The following is a 14,272-nucleotide window of genomic DNA, read 5'->3' on the forward strand; positions in this document are numbered from 1 at the left end:
TTTTGTGTTTTGTAAACATAAGGTCAAAGGTTAACAGACTTTTCACCTTACACAGCATTATACAAGGCCCAAGATCAGTCAATATAAATACAGTCGAACCTCCTAACAACGTCACCTCTAAACAGCGACCATCTTTTTCAAGAACTATTTTTGAAGAAAGTAAACCTCTAAACAACGGTCACCTCCGAACGACGGCCAGTTTTACGTTCCCGTCTGTGGTCGTTGTTAAGAGGTTTGTCTGTACTTAACTAACGGAAGAAGGCGTAGAATGCGAGGAAGATTTCTTACACAAGTTTTATTTAGGGTAATTTAGAAAGTTTAACCCGTAAATATCGAATAAAAATTTTATTTAATAGAAAAATAAGGTTTAAATTAATTAATGAATTGAAAATTTTATAAAATTTTAAGTGCATTCTCAAGTGGAATAAATTAAATTTTACGTAACATCCAAACGCCCAAAGGCAGGTTTAGTGGATTGATGATAGTGAAGATTAATTTAAGCTGATAAATAATGACGATTTTGAATTACTTATAAATAATACGATAAAAAATGATTGTGTTAAATGACGTGTTGACGATCTTCAAATTATTTTGCCCTTAACGTTTTCGAATATATCTAATGATTGAGTGTAGATTTTTTTTTAGTTTGTTGTGAAGGGAGTTTAGAGTTTATTCCTTATTTTTTACTGTCAGTGACCACTAATTTTTTTACATATATTTCAAGAAAGGTATAAAATAGTGCGAGGAACGTTTAGGGCATTACAAGAAGCTCTTAAAACAGTGTGAGGAACGTTTATAGCATTTCAAGAAACGTAAAGAACCTCAAGCAATATGAATTAGACGTAGTAGCGAGTTCTATAGACAACTATGAGAGTTTGAAAGTCACGTGTTTTGGTGTTTACAATTTAATAATTTACATATACCAAAGGGTTCTTTACTGGAGAGAAGATCCATTCGACAGTATTCGTTAGCGCTTTACGAGGGTGGTATATAAGTTAATAGGGACATTTTTATATTACTTTCATATATACACAAAAAATTAAAATTTCCGGTTTCACTCTGTTCAAACACTGGGTCAAGTGGTCTGCCGGCATCATTTACATTAATACTTTGATATAGCGCTCTCCTAATTAACGCTACACTCGTAAAGCGCTGATATTTTCGATCTGATATTCTTCATAGACCCTTTCAGTAGCTATGAATTGCTGAACATACGATTTTATATTGCAAACGTTATTGTAATCACAAAATCGCGTGACTTCCACACCCCTTTTTAAATTTGTATGTAGATTTCGTTACTAACTCGTAAGTACAGTACAATTGTTTTTATCGTTTCTGGTAAAGTTTAGCTACACGTCCCCATTTAGTGCCAATTTCAGAGGGGATGAAATTACGTCGCTATATCGAAGTTTAATTGTGTGTAGCTTGGCTTTGTGTGCGCCTAACTCAAAATATATAAAAGCCACATGAGAAAACGAACATGAATGAACTTTTTTAAATGCAAAATTTAGACAATTTTTTTCTTCATATTTACTTAATACAGGGGTTTATCCCCGTCCCCGCATAATGCGACCGTCTCTGGTCTCATTCCACTCTCTGTTCCTGTTTATACTCAGTACTCGACACAATGTAATTTTAGTAAATACATTATTTTCTCGATTTAACGTACGAACTGGCGTGTCTACCATCATCGAAAGTCCGTTAAATCGAGGGTATTCTGTATTTTTCTACCACTAAATTATCTGTTACTTTCGTTAATTAATTGAAGCTCTCTGTTTGATATTAACTATGAATTGAACACATTATCTAAACATAATGACTCTATATCGGGTCATAATCTATAATTACTCCATAAAATTCGCTTAGACGCGATGCTAAATTAGTTACATTATCATTAGAGTGACGTTTCTGGAATAAGTTACGTGCTCTTGTTACACACGTCACCCTCTAACAAGAGCGTAGATATGATTATTACATATAGCATCATTACGGCTCCCTACACCCGTATAAAGCGTTAAAAATTTCGATTTTTGTACGAAATTCGGCTTCTCTTCTCTAGATTTCGATGGTCTTTTTTTATTCGATTTAACGCTTTACTTCAGGTAACTAATATCACGTTTTAAGCGTCGAATAAAATAGTTAGGTAAATTGGGTAGTTGGGTAAATGAGTCGCTTTAACATGAATGCTTTTGAATTTTAAAGTTGGCCCACTTTAATAATTTGTATATTAAACTGTAACATTGTTCGTAGGAAATGTAACTTTGTTACTAAATTATAAACGCCTAAACTTTGAAATTAACTGAAGTTTGTTGAAAACAACGAACTGTGTCTGGAGTTTTGGAAAGTATTTTGACTTGAAATGTGTATTAAAATTTTAAATAATAATAGAAAATTTAATATCAGGCGTAAAAGAGGGGTCGTCTTTACTACCCCGTTTTTACGTCTCATAAAATTTCTATCCCTAGAAAAATCGTCGTAAAGTGAGGGTTCATTGCTCCTTATACCCAATAAACACAACTACAGTAAAACCTGCCTAAACGGAATCTGAATAAAAAGAAAACCTGTCTAAACAGAAACATTCTTCGGAACGGATTGATTTTCTGTGTTAACAAAGAGCCCGTTCGAAACGGAAACCTGCCAAATCAGAAAAACTATTCGATACCGTGCGATTCCGGCTTACACAAGTTTTACTGTATTTCGATGTAGGAAAATTATTTTTTTAAATCAGTTTTTTTATTAAAATATAAATCTAAGCTATTTATTATTTCTAATTATTTTATAAACCGTAAGTGTGTCTGTCTGTATATAGATAATAGCTAACTGTATTGGAGATAATGTTTCACGTCTGTTTCCATAAATTCTGAAGTTAACTTTTTGAATAATATATTTTTTTGTACTGAAATACTTTATATGTACTAAGTGTTCTGTTTTTATTTGTTTTATACTGTTGGAAGTATGTAAACTGTGTTTATATATTATCACAAGCAGAAGTCTCTTAATTTAATAAATATTACGTTCATGCCTTTAAATTTCTTTAATAAATTCGTTTATATATATATATATATATTAATTTAATATACCATTTTTCCCCCTCTATTTTTTTATACAACTCGCTTTACGACGGCTTTTGAAGAAGTTTTTGAGGTAGTAAATGTGAGGGTTTATTTATTTAAGTTATGTAATTAGATAACTTTTAAGGAACTTTACAAGCTTAATAATAAGATTATTTATATAAAATAAATATTCGGAATATAATGGATCTTATCCTATCTTGTAGAGTATCCATAGGATATTTTAGATAAGTGATACCATAGAATGAATCCCTTATGATAGATATCTTAGAATACACTAGGGATATGGATACGTAGGATATTCATAGTGTATCCTACATATCCATGTCTCCAGTCTCTTACATCCTATCCTAAAATATCCTATGGACAAGAATGGATCATGTAATTAATTTTTTGTAGAATCGAACAAACTGTTATCAGGGTTTTGTTAAATTGAAAACGATATTGAGGATTTTGTAAAATCCTTAATGTCTTTTATTTCAGCCTATTAATCAAAGTTTATTAAGAGTGCAATTCCTTGACATTCTTATAAACTGATTTCTATTTAGGTTTTCATCAGAGAATTAATATCGAATGCCAGCGATGCTTTGGAAAAACTTCGTTACAATCAGCTTTCGTCATCCGCTCAAGACCACGAATTTAAAGAATCCAACTTAGAAATTCATATAGCAACTGATAAGCTTGCCCGTACTTTTACTATTCAGGTAAGGACCTGCTCGAGATATAATTTTAATGTTTACTATATATTTTCATTGCTTGAATTGACGTATCCAAAAATTATCTTCGTTAAGAACCATTGGAGCATTGACAGCAGTTTATTTGGGGGCCTCGTGCCTTCAGGACCTCAATCATTTCTTATCAATACTCGATGTTGGTCGCCGGATTGCGATCGAATTTCAGGATTTTCGATCCTAAATTCTAGGACCCCACTTTTAAATCCTTCAGTAAGAAATTTACATTAAACAAGAACCTCGAGATTCCTCTCTTATGGAGGGCCTCGCCTAACCTAAAATCGCCATTATTAATCAATTTAATTTGATTTTTTGTTATTAAAAAATCACAAAAAATTAAAGAAACTGGTGGAATTTTGTATAATTCTCTCGAAAATTTGCTGATGAATTTCGCTAGAGCACGACGTGAATTACCTCTTCAGATTTTTTTTATGGCAGGATAATTCGTTTCATAGTTCATATTCCCGGAAAAACTTTGTCAGGGGCTGCCCGGAAGAGGTTTCAAACTTTCTCATGCTGCCGGCTTTACTTGTAGCAGGGGTTACTAACCGTCAGAGGAATGTATGCAGACCGACCGATACCGCATAGTGTGGCAAAGCAAGGGCATGGATAGCGTGGGAACTTGAAAGCTTAGCGTTGAACATACAACAAAATACCAGATTTTTTTCTTTTTTTTTTAAGTTCGCTTCATTAATCCGTAACGTCTCATCTTTTGGGGATATTTTTTAAAATCTTTCTGACGAAAATTTTCCTATTTTTTCACTAGGACACCGGCGTAGGGATGACCAAAGAAGAGATGATCGATAGTTTGGGTACCATCGCCCGTTCCGGATCGAAGGTAAGACACCCGCATCACTTAACTATTCCCCTAATTTTCCGCACGATTTTATTAAAGAAAATTATTCGGAAGAATATAGTAAAGTGAAAGATGCCAGTCGGGTCCCACTAGAGAAGTAAACAGTCAGGAAATGTATATTCTGTCGAGATAAACCTCGGGTAAATGGGCTCATTATGTAGATGCCATCTCGGCGAAAGGCTTTTCATTAGAATCCATTTACAAGTTTGTCTAGAGATTGACGCTCTCTAGACCGGAGCAGACCCCCCCTTTCCTTCTACTCCGAAAGCGGGGGGACGGGAGAAAGCGGGGATTGGAAGTAAGTGCTCGACTGGGCTATTTATCAGGGCGACAAGCCTAGCAAAACGGGGGATAAGGGGGGAGGATTTCAGCCGCCTATTACTAAACCTCTGTAATGACGCGATGCACTTAAGACTATTTGTATGGTTTCTGCCGTATTTGAATACGTGTATGCCCCGCGGGTGTTATTAATTATGTGGTACCCGCTTTGACTGCAGCTCTCCAGTTAAAACCATTACAGAATCTCGTACTATATACATTCTGTAATGCGTCCGAGGAAAGATATGGAGGGAGAAACATTTGTGGCTTTTCAAAGGAAAGCTGTTTATCTCCGAGGAGACTTGTCTTTAGAGTGAATTAGGAGCGATCTGGACGCGATTAAATAATGCGGATTTAAGATTATTGTACAGGAAAACGCTCTAGTAACCTTAGATCTAAAATATTCACTCCAACGAAAATTGAATTAATATCATTTGATGCGAAAGAATGGCTTAATCCCTGTTATATATGGCACTGCTTTTGCCAATGTCTCTCAATGAAATTAAAAGTCTTCCTTCTTATATTGTCACCAGTAAAATATTGTTATGTCTACTCTCAATTTAATTAGATTAGAAAATAAATGATCTACTTTTATTTTTTAAAATTCTAATTATAATCTGTCTGTGTATATTTTGTAGAAGATATAAGAAAATTGGGAAGATTAATCATATGGAATGTTTTATGAGGGAAGAGGGAGCTTGGAATTAGCCATTTTATTAGTTTATTGATGAAAATAATTAAAAACTTCAATAAAATCTTATTAAACAGGTATTTATGAAGGATAAATGCCTTTTGATTAATCTCATCAGTTTGTAAGCTGATTATATGTAATAATTACATGATATGAATGGCGTATTGACTTAATCAGTTTATATACTAAACAGTATTAATTATTATTAACTATTTAGTACCAGTATTATTGTAGAAATTAAAACATATACAGTAATAATATCAAATCAGAAAGGACAACTGAGAATATTTAGCAAGTGTTTGAACATAGTTATCCTCAAAATCTTGTCTTTTATATAAAAAAATATCATATCGAAATGATATGAGTTAGAATTTCTTTGATTAAATAGAGAAAAAGATCTGTTTTAACTCAGTTTATTAATTTGATTAGTGTATTTTTTTAAAGTTTTTGGAGACAGGCCTACTAAATCTATGGACAAGCTGAGGATTTAGGATCCCATCCGTCTCCACAGTAAATTCATTATATACAGGGAGATCCCAAAATTCATGGACAAGCCATAGATGTCGGGTCTCGTTCCCTTTCTTACATTATTAGCCCCGTATATAATGCAATAGAACCTTTATTCTTATACGTAATTTTTGTAAACTTGATTTTATGTCACATTTAGAGTGATACATTTTTAAAATATTGTAAACTCAAAACAGAAGGAAACGAATTATTATTGTTTTAATATTGAATTGTTTAATTAAAAATACTTAATTTATATTCACTTTTATCTCCTCCTTGTGTAGGAAAATATTCAGTTATTAATTACTTATATATATATATATATATATATATATATATATTAATAATATAAAATATTTACAGTTTAATAAATACAGTATATTTTAAGTAATAATAAATTACAAATACATAAAACAGTGTGAAGATAAAAAGCTGTAAGTAAGAATTTAATAGTTGTAATGTATGAATAATATATAAGTTATTATTACTATAACATAACAGTAAGGAATATTAATGTGTCACATTCTGAAGTTAATTCTAGTGTTTATGCATTAGATTTTTTCAAATAAATAATGTAAATGTAATATCATAATGCTACTATTTGTTGTTTACATAAATTTACATTTTTATATGACAGAATTTATTAGCATTTTTTAGTATGAAAAATTTTCACATTTACATGATAAATGCCAGTCCTTTAGAACAAAAACTGTTAGAATTTAACTAATGAAGTTGAATGAAATGATATATTTTTGGTTGTGTGATATATACAGTATAAATATTGCCCTATCTGAATAGAGGTTTTTGTAAAATGGGTTTTTCTCCATAGGAAAAAAACTACAAATATAAATTTTCTCTTCTTAAGTAAACCATCTAGCACCTTTATGTTACCACATGAACAGTAGTAAAGTTACAGCATTTTTATGTTATATGAAACTGTAGTAAAGCTTTGGTCCCTTTATGATATCACATGAAAAAGTAATAGATTTAAAGCACATGTTTTACATGATCCTATTAAGTCATCATAGCTTTGTTATTGATAATAATGAAAAATAAAGTTTATTAATAATGCATTCAGAAAAAAGTAATTTGATTTTTTTTAAAAAGTAGAAGTGGTGTTCCTTTACGCTTAAACTTCTACAATTTAACTTAAAGAATTTGAGTTTAATTGGGATTCTCTGACTTTTCTTTAAGAGTTAAAGTAACGATTTCTATATAATAACGTTATCTTGAGTTAAAAAAGCACGTTATTTAATATTCAGAGGAGCGGTTTACAGCATTAGATAAGTCATGTTTGTTTTATTATCCCTTACTCTTTAATAAGGAAGCACGTAACAATCGGTAATGCAATTTTTCTTCGTTTTCCTAACTTTTAATTTCTCTCTAAGGTATAATTTATTAATGTTATGCTAATTGAGGGTAGTGTATGATGCCAACTTATCATTTTCGCTTCTCTGATTCCAAATAAGTGATTAATACGGTTTCATTTTTATTCATTGATCAGTATTATTTGTGTATGGAACATTACCATTTTATTTTTTAAAGTAAAATGTTGATTTTTAAATAAAATAAATTATTTAAAAGTGTAAAAAAATGTTGTTAATAATCGGATACTTAATTTATAAGAAATTGGGTTATGTATGGTTGCAATACAGTAAAATCTGTCTAGAACGGACACCTTTCAGAGCGGACGATTCCGTTTTACGCAGTTTTACTGTAGTATCATAGCTCTAGAATTAATTTTATTTAGTACCTATATATTGAAGAGAAAACAAAAAGTAATTTATGCTGAATGAAATTACAATAGCTTGTCGTATTTACAAAAAAAATAATAATAATTAAAAATATATTAAATTAAATATTTAAGTAGGACTTTTAGTATAACGATTCTATAATTTTTCTCGTGTAATTATGAAAAAAGTGATGTGATATTGATTGTGGGCAATAAATGTTTATTACTTACGTTCCCGTTAGTTGATCGTTTTGTAAAATCGATATATGTAATCGCATGAAAATAACAGATTTTTGGTACGAAAAGTCCACGTTAAGCTGTTTTTGGCATGTGACTGATACGTAAAATTAATCAAAAATGCATGCAGATAATGTGATATGTGCAGAGATGTGTGCATTCATAAAGAGAAGATAGATGCATAATTGTGTATGTGCTTATACATTGCATGTTCCTATATGCATTCATTCACACTCATTCATAGGCTAACATTCACTCACACTTACTCATTCGATCATATTTACGTTTCTATACGACACACTCGCACCCACTCCATCACTCACTCATACATGTAAACAGACGGATAATCTTAAAACAAATATAAAATGACATTAAAACAGTTTTAAATGCATTAATTTCGGCATTCAAAAAACATCTTTTTATATATTTTAAGCAGAAAATTATTTTTAAAAAATGCTAAAAAAAAATCTTTCATCCTAGTTTACAAAATATTTTACACGTTATTATAAAGTTTAATTGTTGAAATTATAGATAATTAAAGTGACAAAACTGATGGCCGTTACATACTTTAGAATTCAATTACGAGAACTCCAGTTTATAATTAGATAATATTCTTTCGAAGATTTAAACATTTCATTCGTGCTTCTGGTTAATATTTGAATAGAAATTGTTCAACCGTGTAATAGTTTAAAACAAGATCCAGGGGAATATAATAGATCTATGGAAATGAGAAAAGGAATGACATTTGTCAACTCGAAATTCTCTCAGATTCTCCGTTGCAAATGGTTAGTTAATGATGAAGTCAACAGTTAGTATTCAGTTAACATACGCCATTTTGTTTCTATAGAAGATATACGTGTCTGAAGTGCGCCATTTAATTAATGACGAATGAAAGATTTTTTATAACAATATAATTATAGTCTTCACCAGTTAAGTTACATGTTTTTTTGGTCGATCTTTAAAGGATACGGTAACGCAACCATGGGCAATCTGCTAAGGGGTGCTGTCTCAATGGAACTTTCAATGGAAACTGATTCCCATTTAAGTGTTGCTTTGGCCAGTGAAGAAACCCGGAAAACTCCATGTGGCCAAGCCCGTTGGTGTGGTAGGAACCCGCGATTGGCTTTCTGTGTTTAGTGGTTTTGTTTGTTTGCTTGTTTGTATACAGTAACGCGACATGTGGGAGATTTGTAGAGGAGAAGTTTCCCGTGAGGATTTTCTACAAAAAACCGGCGGCCATTTAGGTGTTACGAACGTGAAGAAACCTGGAAAGCTTCAATTGGCCAGTCTCAAATACGAACCTGCGACTATCAAATTCAACTAATGGTGTTACCCACTCGGCTACTGGTGGGCACATACCCAAATTTCCATGCTGTAAAATTAAATGTTTTTGAGTGAATGTAGAAGAATAACTTTTCACTGAATAATTTGAATGAAGATTAAACAGCATGGCTGTTTAACCTGGGCTTCATTTACAGGGTCTCAAAAATATTTTGTTATAAACTATCGAATTAATTTCATTTCTTGTGTATTAAGAAATAGGCCTACATTTTTATTTTCTTGTAAAATTTTATTATTTAACGCTTTTTTAATACGCTAGAACCTCATAGAAGTAAAGGGCCCTGACCTCACTCTACCTCTGAAAGGCTCCGAGATTGAATAATTGGTCTATATTTATTCGCTTAACTTTAACAGTTGGAATACTTACTCAGGAATAATTTTCAAAGTATTTTATAAATTATAACATCTTTAAAAATATGGTTTATAAAATTTATTTGTCAGCTTACGTTTGTTTTATTATGATTCTTAATCACGTAACTGCAACATAAATATGGCGCTATCGAGTGCCTGGACGAAATTTATTACAGATTTAAAGAATAAACATCGTTTTATTGCAAATTTAATGACCTAAAACACTTAAATTTCTGCAAATTTTCGTTGTAGGATTTTTAAATTATTGAAACAACAACCTTTTCTGTTTCATTTTTAATTAAGGTCGGCACTACGAGGACCCGTGATGATTCGAAAGCTTCAACAAAACAGGACTTTCAGATAATTAATTGTAGTAAGTTGCTGTTTAAAATTTCTTTCGAATGGTGAGAAGTTACATCTAAAATAAGAAACTGCCAGTTAATGGTTGGAATCTGTAAATATAAAAAGTCTGTGCCATAGTACCCGTGGTGCGAAGAAGGTTCCAATGGATTCACCTCAATGTAATGAGCCGAAGTTACATTTCTACAAGTAAAACTTGGTGTTGGTATAAGGAATGTCCTATAATTATAACAGAGAAAGATATAAATTGTAAGGTCCACTGAAACACTTGGTAGTTGGTTCCGGGTTTCACGTCTGCAAGAGCTGCGGTGTAAAGTTTTCCAGATTTTCTTCACGTATCCAACACTAAACAGAGGCCAGCTTCCAATAGAAAATCCTCTGAAGGCACCCCCTTGGCAGATCGCTCTCTTGTTTGCTGCCTTATTCCATTAATCCTGTTTCCAATCGAAAAAGCGTGTAGTTACTATATTACTAATTAATAAAATGGAAAATTGACGGTATTTATTGATATATACAGACTTTAAGTATTAGAATATGATTTATTAGCGTAAAGTTTAGGCAATTTAAACTCCCCAATAGCCAAATTTTCGAGAAATATACAATTGTGCATGTAATTAAAGATTATTTTAAGAACGTTTGATCTGTCTAAGCAACTTCATGGAAAGCGACTGTGTTATGAACAGATAAGCGATCCACCGGTTCTTAAAATAATCTCTAATTATATATATAATTAACTGAGTTTTGAACCACACTGTATATTGCTCGAAAATTTGGCTATTTGGAGGTTTAAACAGCTTAAATTTTATCCAAAATAAAGCTACTGTATGAAAGCTTATAATTAATTTAGTACGTTTGCAATAACAGTAAAATATGGTTAAAAAAACAATAAAACCACGTTTATTCATTTATAAAAATATACAATTTCTGGATAAAAGAATATTCTTTACTCTTCGTCGCTTCGCGTGGCGTCAGAATAGTAATTATAAATCGCATCGCACTCAAATTAGGTGAATATTCAGAGGTTATACTAGAATTTCAGATTATAACCTTAGTGTTAATGCAATCTTTCCAGTTATTATACATTCAATAGAGAAATTATATTTAATCTGTATTCACTCAATTATCATTCTCCTATTTGCAAACCACTTAATTGATGCACATGTAATTTAATGCTCACTGCCTAGTATTTCACTAAATTGTCGCAATTTCTGTTTAATCATTTTACAAATTTAATTTAAATTAATTAATTTTTTAATTGTTTTAACATTTGTTTAACCATTTTGATCGAGAACACTTTGACACGTCACTAAATTGAAACAAAGTTCAGCTTATGGTATAAGTGATTAAGAAACTGAAATTCTGAGGCATATAATTGGAGAAAGTTTAGATTTTATCTGAATTATTTTGTAATTTTCTTTAAAAGTCACGAATAAAACACGTGTTTACTTAAAGAAATCAACATCTATGACAGAAGAAATATGTGCCCATTTCATAGGAAAATGTGTGCCAATTCACATTTAAGATGATTCTTTATTACCAAAATATGTGTAAATAGCTTATATGTTATTTCAGATTTGGCACACTATCTTATAATTACGATAATCCAGGTTTGGATAGATCAGTAATACAGGAAAGTGTGTGCCAGTAGCTTAACTATGGTTAGGAGACACTTTCCTATATTCTGATGAATTTCCCAGTTTCGCTCCTCAGTTAGCTTCAATAAGCGTTGCATCATCTCTTAGTGAGGCTAACGTCCATTGTAACCTACACAAATATTAAAAAATGATCCTATTAAAAAGCATTTAAATCCGTTTGATTTTGATGCACTTTAATGCAAAATCTTATTAAATTCGGCACAATTTGTAGATAAAAGATAACATTTTTAAAACATCGATTTAACGCTCAAATAAAGTGTTGATTCGCGAAGTATTCAGGACCGAAATTCGTTGTACTAAACCCCGATTTTACGTTTTATTCGCATTTAAAAAATGCCTTTATGAAACGATTCGCCGTAAAGCGAGCCGTCGTAAAACGAAGTCTGATGTAAAACAATTGTAAAAAAAATTAAAATGCTTATGATTAATTTATAATTATTTCTTTAAAACTTTAATTAATTTCTTTAAAAACTTTTAAAAGTTAAATTAGCTTCAGTGTTTGAATGCATAAGGCACCCTGAACTTCCTATAATTCTATTAAGATGGAATCTTTTTTTTTTTACTCGAAGATATTCTGTTAAATGATTTTAAATGGAAATCGGAGCATCATTTTTAGTTAGAAAATGGCCAAAATAGTAGAGACACGCGGTTCAAATTAATCTCCTTCAAGAAAATCAAAGTTAGAGAAGAGGACAATCCGTAATTAGTGGCACGATGGAAACGTAGCGGCAAGTTGATAATTGCGGGGTGTGGCTGGCGGGGCTCACGATTTCTGACGTCACGTCACGACCTAACCGCTGGACCAAAGAGGCAGAAGGTGAAAAAAAAATATATATATATATCCCCCGACAATCTACCGGAAATTGATAAACTAGCGATCGGTTACGTCAGTTCGGTTCTGTTGAGCGTGACTAGTTTTGCCACAACCACTTGTTGCTGGTCGTTTTCTGATGAGATCGCATTTACATTTATTACCCACCAGTCTGGCTCCGGGCCAAACTGTGCCTAATTTTTTCCTTCTTTCTCTTGAAATAGACATATTGTTTCCATCCACATCCTTAAAGCTTCGACGTTTTTCGTTAAATCGAGGTTCCAAGACGGAATTTTCTCTATATAAGAGAAAATACCGTATGCTATTGTTCAGGTATATTAATTGTATATAGATTTAGTGAAAACTGGAGCACTTTTGCTAGTCTTACTGCCAAATTTTTCGAGTAATCTTCGTCGAAAGGTGTCGTTTACGGTTGGTGCATCACTAGAAAATAGAGCTGCAGCACCCATGTAACCTAGCAAACTGGCATTCCTCCTTAGGAGACAGCCATCATCGATCATAGAGTCGGACAGAAGGGTGGATGGAGGTGGACATAGAAGAGGGGCCGGATGTGGGCGAACAAGATCGTGTTTCTCCAACAACTCGACGAATTTTTCTCACTTTACTTAACTTTCCCGGATCGTTGGGTACTCCAAGAAAAAATAAATAAATAAAGATATTTTTGTTTATAATAATATATATTTTTTCCTCTCCTGATTGATGCCAGAGGTTTTTAAAAACATTAATATTTATTTCGGCGGTGACACGTTAATAGACAGGATTCATCCGAGGAATATAATAGGCAATTCGCACACGTCGTATATGTCAAATTCGGGAGATGACAGGATAGTGGCACGAACTCCATCCTGATTATCTATAGCTTGCCGCGTGTCAGCGGAATCTGCCCAACCATCCATCAACAGTTATCCAGTTTCCATAGAAACTCCCGGCAGACATCAGTTACTCTTACTACTGCCCCGTTTTATTTTCGGTTCCGTAATCGAGTTAGCCGAACGCTAATTACCGTTTCAATCTCCCTTAACGCCGTTAACTGTAAATTAGATGGCGTTTTTCTGGTTATTTTCCACTGGTTAATGCGGCATTGAAATATTGCCCCTTACTGCATCCTGCTCGGCTTCCTCCTCTGCTCCCTCTAATCCCCCCCCTTACAGACGGTTCCCTTGGAAGTTAGAACTGAAAGATGAAGGTTTTAGCATCGCCTAGCTTGAGATGGAAATTAAAACGAGTCGACGAGAAACGTGCCATATATTACCATTCTTGTTTTCCGACTTATTGATGATTTTTCATGGATGTCGGCAGAGATGGATGGATGCTTATGGCCAACAATTTATAATTTGCCAATTTTGCTTGGAGCAGTTAGAGAAAATTTACAAAAAATATAATATAAAAGTTAATTATAATCCTCCTATTTTTTCCCCTAGTTATTAAGTTAGGAGTTTTGTTTTTTGCTGGCTCCAGTTTGGCTTTGGATAATTTTATTACAGTCTGTGGTTAAAAATTTATAATTTAAAGTGTAATTTAAAGATTTATTTTGAATATTTTAATGAAATTATTACAGTCTCATTACAGAAATTACTTTTATTCATAGTT

At 32.3% G+C, this 14,272-nt stretch overlaps 1 protein-coding gene across 1 annotated transcript in view; it reads left to right on the forward strand.

Annotated features, from left to right (window-relative positions):
- The window catches only part of Trap1 (TNF receptor associated protein 1), a 93,156-nt gene that overhangs the window by 40,400 nt on the left and 38,484 nt on the right, over positions 1–14,272 (forward strand). The window contains exons 4-5 of the mRNA XM_067284615.1: positions 3,620–3,775; positions 4,569–4,640. Coding sequence (XP_067140716.1) covers positions 3,620–3,775; positions 4,569–4,640 — 228 coding nt within the window. The remainder of the gene's footprint in view (positions 1–3,619; positions 3,776–4,568; positions 4,641–14,272) is intronic.

This window comes from Centruroides vittatus, unplaced genomic scaffold, assembly GCF_030686945.1.
Source record: "Centruroides vittatus isolate TY-2023 unplaced genomic scaffold, ASM3068694v2 scaffold_1431, whole genome shotgun sequence".
NCBI classification, from domain to species: domain Eukaryota; kingdom Metazoa; phylum Arthropoda; class Arachnida; order Scorpiones; family Buthidae; genus Centruroides; species Centruroides vittatus.